Consider the following 15064-nt stretch of genomic DNA (forward strand, 5'->3'; position numbering starts at 1 on the left):
CTGCCTGGTTGTAAGTAGCTGATTGGTTCGCTGGGGCTTCTGGAGATTTTGAGGTGGGTTGCTTAATGACCCTGTTTGCGTCAACTGGGGGCCATTGCTTCACTCAAATTTTCGTTGCGCAAGCCAGTGGCTTAAAAGTGGCCTCGAAACTTCTCAGTTAGCATGTAATAATTAGTGAATATCATAACTATTACAATAGACTAGAGAAGTCGATAGTTCCAGCTGAGATGTGTCAATGGCCTCCATCCAAAGACCATGAGCGACACAGCTCCTGAAGTTGAACCAGTGGGATTTATTACTCTTGTAGTGAGGGAGAAGACACATCATGGGAAGCCATTAAGTCTCTCAGTCAGAGGGTGTTTTCTCTTACTGAGCCACTTCATGGCTTGGAATTTAATTACAGAATCTGGGCTTTGGTTTGGTGATTTGAGGGAGGGTCTAAGAACTTGGGGATTTGTGTTAGATTAGATATGGTGAGGAAATGGGGTCAATTCTACAACTGGGTGTGTCAAATCTTTAGGGAGGGCTGAGTGGAACAAGGATAAAGCTGTAATCGGCAAAGTAGTAGCAGCCATTCCTTCCAGCCCAGAGAGGCGGTGTTTGGTATTTTGGGGGGTGGCTCAGACAAATTATGAAATGGTTTTGCTTTCTCTCATTTTATCAGTCCGAGTGAACTTGTCTGAGGCTGGTATTCTATGAGATTGTTTCTGTCCAATACGAAAATAGTACGGCCTGGCTCTCAGTGTGGGACCAGCTTTCAATTATCAAAGGCTATTTTTACATTTGTTTTGGTGTTTATTTTGCCTTTTCTTAGGTACTAGTAGAGGAGGGAAGAGAAAAGTAAATAAATTCAAGAAGTGTTTAGCATACAAAGTCTGGAGGATGGGATATGGGAGTAGAGGGTGATGTCGAGGGTGATGTCTTACGTTTCTGTCCTGCCAACAGAAAGGGTGGCAATGCTCGTTATTGAGAGAGCACCAGCTTTGTCTTATCTTCTAATTTAATACCTAACAAAAACATGTGAAAAGTTCACGTTGTCACCCATGTAGAGATAGGAAATTAAAGTTGTAGATGGGTTAAACATATCTTCCCGCTGTTGCATAGAAACAGAATTCAAATTCAGGTTCACCTCCAAAGTCACTGACTTGTTTTATTTATTTTTTTTTTTTGACGTTTATTTATTTTTGAGACAGAGAGAGACAGAGCATGAACAGGAGAGGGGCAGAGAGAGAGGGAGACACAGAATCGGAAACAGGCTCCAGGCTCTGAGCCGTCAGCCCAGAGCCCGACGCGGGGCTCGAACTCACGGACTGTGAGATCGTGACCTGAGCTGAAGTCGGACGCTTAACCGACTGAGCCACCCAGGCGCCCCGTCACTGACTTGTTTTAAAAGTGGAGATAGAGGGGCGCCTGGGTGGCTCAGTCTGTTGAGCGTCCGACTTCGGCTCAGGTCATGATCTCGTAGTTCGTGGGTTCGAGCCCCGCGTCGGGCTCTGTGCTGACAGGTCAGAGCCTGGAGCCTGCTTCGGATTCTGTGTCTCCCTCTCTCTCTGACCCTCCCCTGCTCATGCTTTGTCTCTCTCTGTCTCAAAAATAAATAAAACATTAAAAAATAAATAAACAAAAGTGGAGATAGAATTCACATAACGTAAAATCCACATTTGTAAATTCATCTGTCGATTCACACACACACGCAAATCTTAGCCACTTTAAAATATACAAGTTAGTGGTTTGGGGGGACATTCAGAATGGCTCGCAACCATGACGACTATCGAATCCTAGACCATTTTCGTCACCCCACAAAGAAACGCCGTATGCGTTCAGTAATTCCCATGCCCTTCTCCCTCTTGTCAACCACTAAGCTTTGCCTCTGTGGGTTTGCTTGCTCCAGACATCCCAAATAGGCAGAATCGTACGACGTGTGGCATTTTCTGTCTGGCTTTCTTTCATTTGGCATCATGTTTCCAAGATTCGTCCATGTTGTGGCATGTATCCGTACCTCATTCCTTTTTATGACCGAATACGATACCATTGGATGGAGATACCACGTTTGTTTATTCACCCATCACCTGATGGACATTTGGTGTTCCTACTTTTCTAGCATGAATACCCCCGCTGTAAGCACTCACTTACAAGTTTTTGTTTCCACACAACGCTCTTAACCTTTTGGTGTATGTGCTGCCGAAGTGAGCACTGCTTTTAATCTCTTGGATGTAGGGGTGCTTGACTGGCTCAGTCGGTAGAGTGTGAGACTCTTGATCTTAGGGTCACGGGTTTGAGCCCCACGTGGGGTTTAGAGATTACTTAAATTAAAAGCAAAAAACAAAACGTTAATCCCTTGGATAAATGCCTAGAAGTGCAATTGCTGGGTCATGCAATAATTCTGTCTTTTATTCTCTTTTGAGGAACCACCAAACTGTCTTCCAGAGTGGCCTCACAGTTGTGCATTTCTGCCAGTTAATACATAGAAGTTCCAGTTTCTCCACAGCCTTAGCAACAATTGTTATTATTGCTTTTCTTGTTGTTGATAACCATCCTAATTGTATGAGTGGTATCTCATTGTGGCTTTGATTTGCATTTCCCTAATGACTAAGAATGTTCCCTAATGACTAAGGGGTATCTTTCATGTGCTTATTAGACATTTGTGTGTATCATCTTTGAAGAAATGTCTATTTGAGTCTTCTGGTCATTTTTAATTAGGTTGATTTTTGTTATGGGTTATAAGAGTTCTTTATGTATTCTGCATACTAGACTCACTATTTGCAAATATTTCCTCCCATTTTGCAAGCTGTCTCTTCAGTTCCTTCCTACTATCTTTTGATGTGCAAAAGCTTCTCATTTTAATGAAATCCAATCTCTCTATTTTTTTTCCCTTTTGTTGCTTGTGCTGTTGGTGTCATATTTTAGAGACTGTTGTCAAATCCAAGGTCACGAAGATTTTCACCTATGTTTCCTCCTAAGGGTTTTATAGTCTGTAGTTCTTACATGCAGGCAGTTGATACATTTTGAGTTAACTTTTATATATGGCATGTGGTAGAGATCCACATTGATTCTTTTGCCTATAGATATCCATTGTCCCAGCTGTTTGTTGAAAGAACTTATATTCTTTTACTGACTGGCCCCGGCACCCGTTTGTATTTGTAGGACAATACGATTGTGCATTCAACTTGTCCTGTGGATCTATTTATCTGCATTGCAAGGGTTTCCAGGAGATAACTGCACAGTGACGTGGTTGCTTTGACTATTTTTCTCACAGTCAAGGATAGTTGTTACACCTAGGCAGTCTCTGTGCCATAGGCTGGCTCCCTTACATTTTGCTGGAGAAAACTCTCTTTCTTTGCTATGCTCTGTCATCCTTCCCAAATATTGTTCTCTTTTTATCACACTCTCTTAAATAGTGAACATTTCTTTGAGAGAAGCATCACATAAAGTAGGAACCTGTTGGCCTGGTTGACGCGGTTCAAGTCAACAGACCCATCGGGGAGAACAAGTGCCTGGTTTCAACACTGAAGCAACTCCTCTCCAAGTGTTACCTGATTACCCGCGAAATGTGTGGTTGTGTTTTCTGAACTATGGACTTCTTTAAAAAGGATCTGTGTTTCCAGATGTGTGACTTGAAGCACCCACTAACTTTCAGCGCGTCTTCGTCAGTCCTCATATTCATTTTAAGATCCTTTATTATAAAATAGCCTGAAGGTGATCGTGCATATTCCATACCAAGAAAAAAACCGTTGTGTGTACAAACAGGAAAACGTGCCTCAGACAATTAAAACAGACAGCACATGCTTAGATATTAATGCTCTGAGAAGATGTTTGGGGGTTACAATCACCCAGAGTCTTTCATTAGGTGGTTCCACATAGATCATGGACTGCTGGAGGTCTGTTCACTTGAAAGTGAACCCCAAAGGCAAAGAGTACAAAAATGTATCAGTAATATCCTTGAAAAACTCAGAACGAATAATAGAGGAAACTGATTATAAAAATATTTGATCTTCTCACCATGCTTTTAGGGAGTTACCTTCTGTTTCCTCCCAGCCTAAAAGTCATAGAACAGGACACTTTAGGCGCTCCCAGGCCCTGCAATTCTGCCATTTCACAGTAGAGGGCGCTGTTGCATTAAAACCCGCACCGGTTGCACCTCGGTGGGCCTGTGCTCCTGGTCTACTTTCCAGATGTTTTTTAAACAAGCCCTGTATACGAATATTTTTTTCTCTAAACTCTAAGGAAGTGAGAGTTGAAGAAAAACAGACTTCTTGAAAGATCGTCCTTTTACCCATTGTCTTCAGAGATAGCTTATAATATGTGACATTCTTGGAGGCTGCTGTCAAAGTCCCAAAGTACGAAATGCATCTCTCAAGTCATCAACCTCATACAGGGGCTGTGGAGAAAGAGAAGGAGACTCAGGGATGACTTTGTAACATTTTGCAAGAAAGTAAGTGGGGGGGGGGGGGGGACTAGGAAGAGACAGGAAGAGAAGAGGAAGGAACGCTAAGACAGCTCTTGACACTCTAACCAAGAAAGAGACATGTGAGGGATCCAAGAGGGGAAGGGAAAGGCATCCTGGCAGAGGGCTCTGAATTGTGAAACAGAAGAGCAAACTCAAATGCGGGAGAAACGACAACAACAAAAAAAGCCAGAAAATAGGCTTTCACCGGGGGAAAAATAAGGAGTGATATTTACACACACGCGCACATAACGACAGTGCGAAAAATATAAGAAAGGAAAACACAAGTCGCTGCAGGAAAAGATGACTTTGGAGAGAGAAAGGAAAGGAGAAGCCAAGAAGCCCCTTACCAAAAGAATGCGTCGAAGCTGTCTGGATAGACGAACTGAATTTTCGTGCAACCCCTCCCAGGCTTTGAAGGTTTTTTCACGATTTTCCACAAAAGTATTCCAGCAATAAAAATAATCTTTAAAAAAAAAAAAAAAGAGGGAGATGGGGTAGAAGACAGTTCAGATCCCAAATCAAGAGAAAAGAAAGAAAACCCTGCCCCCCTCATGCCCCCACAGCCCCTCCCTCTTAATTCTCATCTCCCCCAAAGCCTGGTGTCCAAGCCGTTAATTCTTTTCCTCCAATTCTAGTTGATAATTTTCGGCTGGATCCCGCCCCCGACGTTTCTCATTCTGAATTGCAATCCTGAACCAGAGCTGCCGCACGGCGCCTGCGCAGCAGACGTCCCCTCCGCACCTTTGAAGGTCATGATGGCGATTTGGACGCCCGCGCGGTGCAGGCGCCGCAGCCCCTCGGGCTCGGCCTTGCGGTCCTCGCAGAAGTAGAGGCGCGCGGTGAAGATCCTCAGACTGAGGTTGGGGTACCCCCTCAGAAAGTCGGCCACGTGCCGGGCGCAGTCGTAGCAGGGGCTCCAGGAGGTGAACCAGGTGACGCGGTAGCAGCGGCCAGGGTCCAGGTCCCAGTCGGAGATGTAGCGGAGGAAGAGCAGTTCCACGTGGCAGCCGTTCTGCGGAGAGAGCAGACGACTTAGGTGACGTTCACTGACCTTGACTGCGGCGCCGGTAGCTTTACGGTCATTGATTCACCTGCTCCCCACAGTAATCTTTTATGGGGTGTCCGCAGTTTTGGGCCTTAACGTTGCAAAACGTTTTGCTAACTCCCTGAAGGAGCGGCGAGGCCCGAACCCTTTTGCCGCCGTGGCCCTGCGGCGTGGAGACAGGTTATGGATTTTTCTGTGGACCGGGAGGATGAAATGAGCCTGGTTGAAGTAGTATCACACTGTCGTGGAGTTTTTTAAGCTGTGCTTGTGAGGTTAACTTTTTGCACCTTTAAGGAGAAAGAAAATGGCTTGGAAGGAAGTCCTGTTGCTTGACATCGTGGAAATACACCAGACCGCTAGGGGGAGGTAGGAAACTTATGAAGGGGCAAAACACATTAGAGTAAGGCCGACAGAGAGGTGTTGTAAGAGAGGTAATAGGCACTGCTAAGGATTAAGAACAATTGAATGTGTTTGCGCATTGTGTGATCCCTGCGATTGTAATAATAATCTCACAATAGTGAGATACAGCAAGTCGGCTTAGTGTTGCGGGAAGGTCGTTAGCCCCGGAATCTGATGATCTAGGTTCCGGTTCCTGGCGTCACCACTCAGGTGACTGAGACAATTTACCCAACTCTTGGATCTTCTAATTCCACACCAGTGAAATAGGCTGGTGTGAGGCTTAAATGAGAAAGAAATAAAGGGTTGGTAACTGCAAAGCCTTCCATACGTAGAATGTGCCACATCAACAAACAAGAAAGAGATTAGGATGTTAAACAATTGTAGTGAGATAATTTACGCAATACAAATGGAGGCAAAGGAAACTGAACAGTCAGATAAACACTAAACAATGAGTCAGTGTCCTTCCACCCATGGATTCTTCCCTGGGACTCCCACCGATACCAGATGTCACTGCCTGTTATGAGACAGGAAATAATCGTTGGCAGAAGCTTATGTAAACCCATCTGGTTATGGTGAAGAAGTCTCTTGGAAGTGTAATTCTCTGATCTTCTAGATGCTGAGAGATCGGTTTAATTAATCAGCCAGTTGAAGCTTCCCTGAGTATTCTGGGTCTCATACTGAATGTACTCATTGGCTTATGATCTGTGTGAGCAGAAGGGAATAGGAATCATGTGGCAAACAGAATTGAGTCATTATTAATGTTTCCTCAATTTTTCTTCCTTACTTTTCAAAAATTCTAAAGAAAATTTGATTTTCACATTTAAGATTTAGCTTGAATGAGCTGATAATATTCTCCTAAATCAAAAGGCTCCTACATTTGATTTCTTCCTTAACCTCAAAGGCAATTCATTTGCTGGGGAGAGGGGAGAGATTTTGGGGGCAGTTAACTCTTGGCATTGAAGCAGGGTGTGGCAGTAATGTACCCAGCATGATTGGGGAGGACATTGGATGACATGCTTTGGGGCATAACAATTTCATGGACGTTTATTTATTTTTTTTAAAGTTTATCTATTTTAAGAGATTTTAAAAAATCTATTTTAAGTTTATCTATTTATTTTAAAGTTATCTATTTATGAGCACAAGGGGGGGAGGGGCGGAGAGAAGGAGAGACAGAATTCCAAGCAGGCTCTGCACCATCAGGGTAGAGCCCTCTGCGGGGCTCGAACTCATGAACTGTGAGATCATGACCTGAGCCAAGATCAAGAGTTGGACACTTAACTGACTAAACCACCCAGGCACCCTGAGTTTTGTGGACATTTAAAAAAGAAAAAGATTGGGGTGCCTGAATGGCACAGTTGGTTGAAGCTCTGACTCTTGATCTGTGCTCAGGTCATGATCTCACAGTTCATGAGTTCAAGCCCCGTGTGGGCTCCGTGCTAACAATGCGGAGCCTGCTTGGGATTCTCTCTCCCTCTCTCTGCCCCTATCCTGTGCTCTCTGTCTCTGTCTCTCTCTCAAAATAGACAAACCTACAATTTTCTTAAATTAAAAAAAAAAAAAAAAAGAAAGAAAGAAATCTGAAGACCTAAATGTGAGACAGGCTGAAATGTAGTACCGTCAGCAGATGGTTTTAAAAGTGCCCATAGTCTAACTTTTAATTGCCTTGGAAGCAAATAATTGATACCTTGTTTCGAAGGTGACCGAAGTCCAATGAAAAGGAGGTGGCACTGTCCCGCCGCTTCACCACGTAGCACAAGTAGGTCTCATGGCGACCCTTAGCCCAGCGGACATTCTTGAAATGGTAGAGAAACTTCCTCTGCTTCATCAGGAGGCTGTGGGTGAGAGAGGGAGGAACATACAGGAGTACAGCTCCTTCTCTGGTCACTCCTGGCTTTCCTTCAGGCTTTTTTTTAAAGGATTTTTTTTAATGTTTATTAATTTTTGAGAGACAGAGTGCGAGCAGGGGAGGGGTAGAGAGAGAGAGGGAGACACAGGATCCTAAGCAGGCTCCAGGCTCTGAGCTGTCAGCACAGAGCCCGACGCGGGGCTCGAACCCATGAACCGTGAGATCAGGACCCGAGCTGAACTTGGACTCCATTATTAACCCTTCTTCGTGCTTATATTTAAGACCAATTGACAGTAGCCAGAACCCCCAAACCATGTGCACTCACAGGACAGTCTCCTCCCACAGCTGTCTTTTAGATGCTGACAACTTGGAATTACAAACTTGTTCCTGGGGTTCCATAATTTTTTTCTTTCAGAGTTCCCCTCCAAATGCTACCTGAATGCCCAGTGTGTACTTCAGACTCAACACGGTCAAAACAGAATTCCCAAACTGCCCGCCATCCTGATTATCCTGTCTCTCCTTACTTTTCCATCTCAAGTAACCAGGCCAAAAGCTTGGGGGTCATTGATTCTTCTCCTTAACTCCTCACATTTAGGTAATGATCTAAATATATTGATTCAGTTCTCCAAATATTTCTCTTTTGCTTTTTAATATTTTTATTTTTCAAACCTCCGAACATTTCTTGAGTTTGTATCTGCACTGTTCCCCCTGCTCTCTGCTTCGGTCCAAGCCCCTGCCTTCTGTTGTCATGTTGTTCTGGCCTCTAAGCTGGTCTCACTGTCCTCAGACCCTCCAAAAGAACATTCTCCGTGCTGCGCCAGAGTGATCTCGCAAAAACCCAGGTGTGACTATGTCATTTCCATGCTGAAAAGCTCCCAGTGAAAGCTCTTCTGCTCATAACTCTTTATTTTTGTGTTTTATTTTTTTATTTTTTTCTTAATGTTTATTTTTGAGACAGAGAGAGACAGAGCATGAACGGGGGAGGGGCAGAGAGAGAGAGGGAGACACAGAATCGGAAGCAGGCTCCAGGCTCTGAGCCATCAGCCCAGAGCCCGACGCGGGGCTCGAACTCACGAACCGTGAGATCGCGACCTGAGCTGAAGTCGGACGCTCAACCGACTGAGCCACCCAGGCGCCCCTTTGTGTTTTACTTTTGAGAGAGAGATCGTGAGCAGGGAAGGGGCAGAGAGGGGGAAGGAAAGAGGATCCAAAGCAGGTTCAGCAGTGAGTCCAATGCGGGGCTCGCACTCACGAACCTCGAGATCATGCTGTGAGCCAAAGTCGGAAGCTCAACTGACTGAGCCACCCAGGAGCCCCTGCCCATAACTCTTTAATGTGGTATTTAAGCCAGTTTTTACATTTGGTTATCAGTCTACATCTCTAGCCTCCTTTCCTACTACTTTCCCCCTGCCCTTCCCTCCCTTCAAGTGCCTGTGGTACTCGTGTGTTCTGAGGCTTTTTCTTTCCCATCACCTCGCTGATGCACTTCCTCCCGGTGAATGCTTTCCTGTCTTTTTCACTGGACAAAACCTACATATCCTTCAAAGCCTAACCACAGTTCAACTCTTTTTTATTTTTTTTTTCTTGCTACCACCATCCCCAAATTTCTAGGCAAAAATCGAACACTTAACAACGACAAAGACCCTCCTGGGGCACCTGGGTGGCTGAGTGTGTTAAGCACCTGACTCTTGATTTTGGCTCAGGTCATGATCTCACAGTTCGTGGAGTCAAGCCCGGCATAGGACTCTGCAGAGCCTGCTTGGAATTCTTTCTACCCCCACCCCCCCCACCCTCCTGGGCCTATGTGCACTCTCTCTCAAAATAAACAAATAAACATTCAAAAGAAAAACCCTCCTGTAGTTTCCCTTGGTTCTCCAGTTCATCCCTACCGAATCTCTCATCCCCGGTTACCAATTGATTGCTGACCTGTCTCCCCATTTAGACTTTGTGTTTTGAGGCAGAAAAGTGTCACTTCATCAGGAAAAAAAATCTCTTTTTAACGTAAGAGTAGTACTTGGCTGTTGTTAACTTGAATAATACAAAAAGTTAAGTGTTACGTTTCAAAGTACTAAAGAATTACACTATCAACAATAGCCAAAGTATGGGAAGAGCCCAAATGTCCATCGATGGATGATATATATATATATATATATATATATATATATGCAATGGAGTATTACTCAGCCATCAAAAAGAACTAAATCTTGCCATTTGCAACTACGTGGATGGAACTAGAGGGTATTAATGCTAAGCGAAATAAGTCAGAGAAAGACATATCATGACTTCACTCATATGAGGACATTAAGATAAAAACCAGGTGAACATAAGGGAAGGGAAGCAAAAGTAATATAAAAACAGGGAGGGGGACAAAACAGAAGAGACTCAAATATGGAGAACAAACAGAGGGTTACTGGAGGGAGTGTGGGAGGGGGGATGGGCTAAATGGGTAAGGGGCATTAAGGAATCTACTCCTGAAATCATTGTTGCACTATATGCTAATTTGGGTGTAAATGGAAAAAAATAAAATTAAAAATAAATAAATAAATAAATAAATAAATAAATAAATATTAAAGAATTAAAATTTTAAAAATTAAAACAAATTTTTCTAATTCAATATTTAGGATAGTATCTAAGAGTTAAAATTTTTATGTTTTTCTAGTATTTTACAGTCATATTTACATGGTTTGGATTATACTGATTTCATACGGAATTTTGCACTCTGCTGCTTTTTAAACTTGGCAATATAATCTAAACATTACGTTATGTTGCTCGCATGCCCTTGTTTTCCTTATTCCTAGCACAGTGTTTTACTTGTCACGAGCACTAAATTGCATTGCATTGGTGGAAATACTCTGTGCTGACTCAAGTTTCCTTGCGTTTGTGGATTTAACACAAGCTATATAGTATGGTTGATACCAAAGCACTGATGGTTTCTCTGAGTTTTGTCTTTCGTCTCTTCCAGAAATGGATTTATCGAGTTGTGGAGATAATGCTGCCACTTAGTGGCCCAGGGCAGAAGTGCAGTAAACTTGTAGGGACACCTGGGTGGCTCATTCGGGTTGAGTGTCTGACTCTTGATTTCGGCTTGGCTGTGGTCACGGTCCCAGAGGTCATGATCCTAGAGTCGTGGGATGGAGCCCAGAGTCAGGCTCAGTGCAGAGTGTGAAGCTTGCTTGGGATTGTCTCTCTATCCCTCTGCCCTTCTCCCCCATTCTCTCTCTCTCTCTCTCAAATTAAAACAAACAGAAAAAGTGCAGTGAACTTGTAAAAACAAAGAGCGAGGCAAGGATTTGAATACGGTTGGCTGGCAAGAGAATTGAAACTTATTTCACCTTTTTTTTTTTTTTTAAACCATTGAGGCATAATTTACATACGTCACCCTTTTAAAATGTACAATTTTGTGAGTACTGGCAGATGTAAACACCCAAAGCTGAGACCACCGTCAGGATACAGAACATTTCCAGGGGACGCCTCCCCAGAGTTTCCTCATTCACTATGTGGGTCAGTTCTTCCCCCCCTTTCCTAGGCAACCATTAATCTGCTTTCTGTCACCGTATGTCACTATCCACGTCCTAGAATTCCGTATAAGTCCTACATTATCTCTTCCTTTGTGTCCGACTTGTTTCACTTTGAAATTCATTTGTAGTGTTGCGTGTATTAATAGTTTGATCCTCTGTTTTGCGAAGTAATATCCCATTGCATGGCTTAGAGCACATGTATTCATTCACCTGTCGATGGACATTTGGACTGTTTCCACTTTGAGGCTATTGTGAATAAAGGTTTTACAAACATGTCCCAGTCTTTGTGATGACATAGGTTGAGAATTAATTTTAATGCAATACATGTGATAGACCCTGAATTCAAGAGTTAAGTATCCAAGTGTCAACCTTATTAATTAGGTGAGCAAGGACGAGCTTTTTATAGCCATCTCAATTTAAAATGTCTCGCCTCACACACGTGAAGCTTCTTGAAATACACTTTAAATCCTGAGGCAGAGAACTGGGTTTATCACCAGTATACACATTATGTATATCAAGCAATTTAAAAATGGCTTAATCATGTCATTTTAGAATGAAAAATTGGCATGTGAGAGCAAGCGGGGGGAGGGGCAGAGGCAAAGAGATTTTTAAGCAGGCTCCACACAAAGCTGAGCTGGACGTAGGGCTTGATCCCACAACCGTGAGTGAGATCATGACTTGGGCTGAAATCAAGAGTTGGTCGCTCAACCGACTGAGCCACCCAGGTGCCCCAGGGGGCTCGGTTTTAAACAGACTAAGCATCATCTCTTACTGAGACATTTCTTTAAACACCTAACGTACCCTCCTGGGCTCTATGGCCAAGCAAAGGGTGGAGAGAGGTACCGTATCACACACAGCGGATCTGCTGCTGGGAGGAAGAAAAGGTGTTCTGGAAGGGATGTGAGATAGGTGAGGGAATTCAGATGGACTTTTGCCTTCTGCCTCACGGGGAAATATAGCAGTCCGTTACTGTTTGTCAGAAGCGACCACAGTGAAGCGAATCACTTGATTGTGACCTGTTAGTTAACCTTCTAGGTCCATCACTTTCCTTCAACTGTAGCTAGGAGCCCATTTCCAGTATCCTGTTCTCTTGGTTTCTCTTTTGGGTACAAAGGACTTTGTAGAGGTAGTCCTTCAAGGTCGCAGGCTGCCAGCTGCTCTGGACAGCTGTGCCCCGTGAGGCAGAACATCGCTGTATCCCCAGCAATGCAAACAGAGACAAATGGGTTAAAAATAATCCTGATGAATGCCCTCTGCAGATTTTCTTTTCCTTAATGATAATTGTATATTTCCCCTTTTCTTCTCTTGAATTTCATCTTTTCTCTTTTTGTGTCTTTGAACTTCAACTACGAATTTAATCATTGCTTTGCATTTCATTATGCACAAATATTTTCACTGGACCCTTTACCTCTTTATACCTCAGATTAATTTTCAAAATCTGATTGCAAACTGAGCAGACATTTGACATTTTTGCCCTCAAGAAAATTTGCTGAAGAACATTTAGACTCCCATTAAAAATCTTAATTCTGGGTGCACCTGGCTGGCTCAGCCGATGAAACATGAGACTCTTGATCCTGGGGTTGTGAGTTCGAGCCCCACATTGGGTATAAAGATTACCTGAAATCTTTTGAAAAAAAAATTTTTTTTAATTTAAACAATCAATTCTGTAGTGTAAACGCTTTGTAAAAGAGTTAAGTTGAGATAAAGTATAAGGATTAAGTATGATTCTCATACTTCTGTAGTAAGTAGGAATAAAATAAGTTATGTGATAATAACTTATCATAAACTGCTTGTGAAAACATTCTGATAATCTTAAAAATACATTTAAGAAGGAAGTTAAACGAAACCGAAAGACTGTATACGTAGGGGCGCCTGGGTGCCTCAGTTGGTTAAGCGTCCCACTCTTGATTTTGTCTCAGGTCATGATCTCAGAGTTCATGAGATCAAGCCCCACATTGGGCTCTGTGCCGACAGCATGAAGCCTGCTTGGAATTCTCTTTCTCCCTCTCTCTCTGCCCCTCCCCTGCTCTCTCTCTCTTTCTCTCTCTCTCAAAATAAAAAAAAAAATTAAAAAATTAAAAGGAAGACTAGATAAGTAGTAAAAATGCCACTAACTGCCTAACAATTAACACTAAATAAAGTTATTTACTGATGCTTGACTGATTTTTCTCCCTGTAACAGATACATATCATCCTAGTGACTTTCAAGCAGTTAATTTTGAATATGGGCATTAAAAAATAATCTCCTTACTCTGTAACTAAATTTTTCAGTAAAGAGTCCCCAGGAAGGTTAGTCCTTTTATAGGTGAATGCTGACAAAATTATTAGTACAATTTCCACTACCGTTTGTAATATAGTTATAGTCTTGCTATACCTTTTCATGAATTGAATCTCTAAACTAGTGCTAACTGCACGACACATCTCAGGACGAGTCCATACGTGGCACATAGGAGTTCTTTTGAATATGGAAGAGAGAGAGAGAGAACAGAGAGAATCAGGCAGAGAGCGTGTAAGATCTGAACAGATGTGACAGATCCAGAGAAATAAACGTGCAGATTGCCCAGGCAGTGAGTCAGATAGTGAGAGGAGAGAAGCAGATAGCTGCCAATCTGAAAGCTCAGATTTGCTCGGAGAGGAAAGCCAGTGCACCCCCGCCCCATGAGGAGACGGCTTTACCTGTCCATTGTGGATTCCAGGGTGTCTTTCTTAGTCTTAGGCCAAGGAAGGCTTGCCTCAAGTCCTGCTGCCTCACTGACTCTGTCTGGCAGTGCATTGGCCCCACACATTCAAATTTGAGCTTACCCTCTTAGGCTCCGCCCCCCCGCCCCCAAGGCATCATCACCATCAGGTACCCCAACAGCCTTCCTCCTGTTTAGGTCCAAAAAAGATAGGCGGGGCTGTCATTGGCAAAGTCACGTGGGTAAATGACTGAGGGCCGGTCTGCTTAAGGTATAGGCTCAGCTGTAAACATCCAGTCTATGCTCCACAGGAGCATAGATCTTTCCAAAGATCTTTCCAAAGATCAGGAAACAATAGCCAGAGACACTTAGGAAATTGTAAGACTGGTGGCCAATAACATCTTTAATTTTAAAAGTGCAATAATAATATTAGTAATGTTCAATGAAATAGCATCTTGTTCTCTGTGAGCTGAAGGCATCTGTTCCCTTGTGTAAGTGCACACTTTCTGAATCTCAGTAGAGACCAGCACTAACACCTCCTGCTTTGTGGCCAAGCAAGTAAATGTGGTCAGTTATGTAGGACTTAGGAATAGAAATTATGCACCCTAAACCACCGATTCCCCCCCCCTTTCTGATTGCATTACAAGAATTGCCAGAAGACTAGATGATTGCACAAGAGTAATTTTTGCAAAAGCTGTCTTTTCCACAAGCCATATATTTTGAAGTCAGAAGCAGCGGCATCCCAAAGCATTAAAAAATGTTTATTTCATCAGACAGAATCAGCATCCAAATGACTCCAGTGAACTTGGAAAACCGTTTGGGCTTTTCAAGTAAAAGGCTTTAAATTCCTGCCCTCATACAATTTGGTCTATTAAAGATTTTGCTTCTCCCTCCTAACTCAGTGTAAATCCTTTCTATTTCTTTATCCGATAGAAACTCAGTGCCTAACTACGTGAGAGAAACTGTTGGGTGCTGGGGGTACAGTCGTGAGTAAAGCAGCTAAGGTCTCTGCTCCCTTCCTGCCTCAAGGCTTTGAATACCCCAGAGGCATTGATTCCCAAATCTGTCGCTCCAGCTTGGACCACTTCCTTGAACTCAACACAGAGGCAAACAACTGCCACCTCAGCATCCC

The 15064-nt window shown here is 43.2% G+C and overlaps 1 protein-coding gene across 1 annotated transcript; it reads right to left on the bottom strand.

Moving 5' to 3' along the window:
- Positions 1 to 1585: 1585 nt before the first annotated feature.
- On the bottom strand, positions 1586 to 14083 carry AICDA (activation induced cytidine deaminase). The gene is made up of 5 exons (XM_027074204.2): positions 13931 to 14083; positions 7576 to 7723; positions 5189 to 5459; positions 4795 to 4910; positions 1586 to 4378 (listed from the first exon to the last, which is right to left on the bottom strand). Exons 1-5 carry the CDS (start codon positions 14038 to 14040, stop codon positions 4325 to 4327), a joined length of 699 nt encoding a protein of 232 aa, XP_026930005.2. The 5' UTR covers positions 14041 to 14083; the 3' UTR covers positions 1586 to 4324.
- Positions 14084 to 15064: the final 981 nt, after the last annotated feature.

The sequence above is a fragment of the Acinonyx jubatus genome, chromosome B4 (assembly GCF_027475565.1).
Source record: "Acinonyx jubatus isolate Ajub_Pintada_27869175 chromosome B4, VMU_Ajub_asm_v1.0, whole genome shotgun sequence".
Classification (NCBI taxonomy): domain Eukaryota; kingdom Metazoa; phylum Chordata; class Mammalia; order Carnivora; family Felidae; genus Acinonyx; species Acinonyx jubatus.

What these genes read in the sequence shown, in the direction of transcription:
- AICDA (XM_027074204.2), bottom strand. Translation starts at nt 14,040, where the DNA reads ATGTGTGGGGCCAATGCACTGCCAGACAGAGTCAGTGAGGCAGCAGGA. An exon ending in CTGGAATCCACAATGGACAG is followed by an intron (nt 7,724 to 13,930) that starts GTAAAGCCGTCT and finishes TCTCACCCACAG; the next exon opens with CCTCCTGATGAAGCAGAGGA. An exon ending in TCGGTCACCTTCGAAACAAG is followed by an intron (nt 5,460 to 7,575) that starts GTATCAATTATT and finishes CTCTCTCCGCAG; the next exon opens with AACGGCTGCCACGTGGAACT.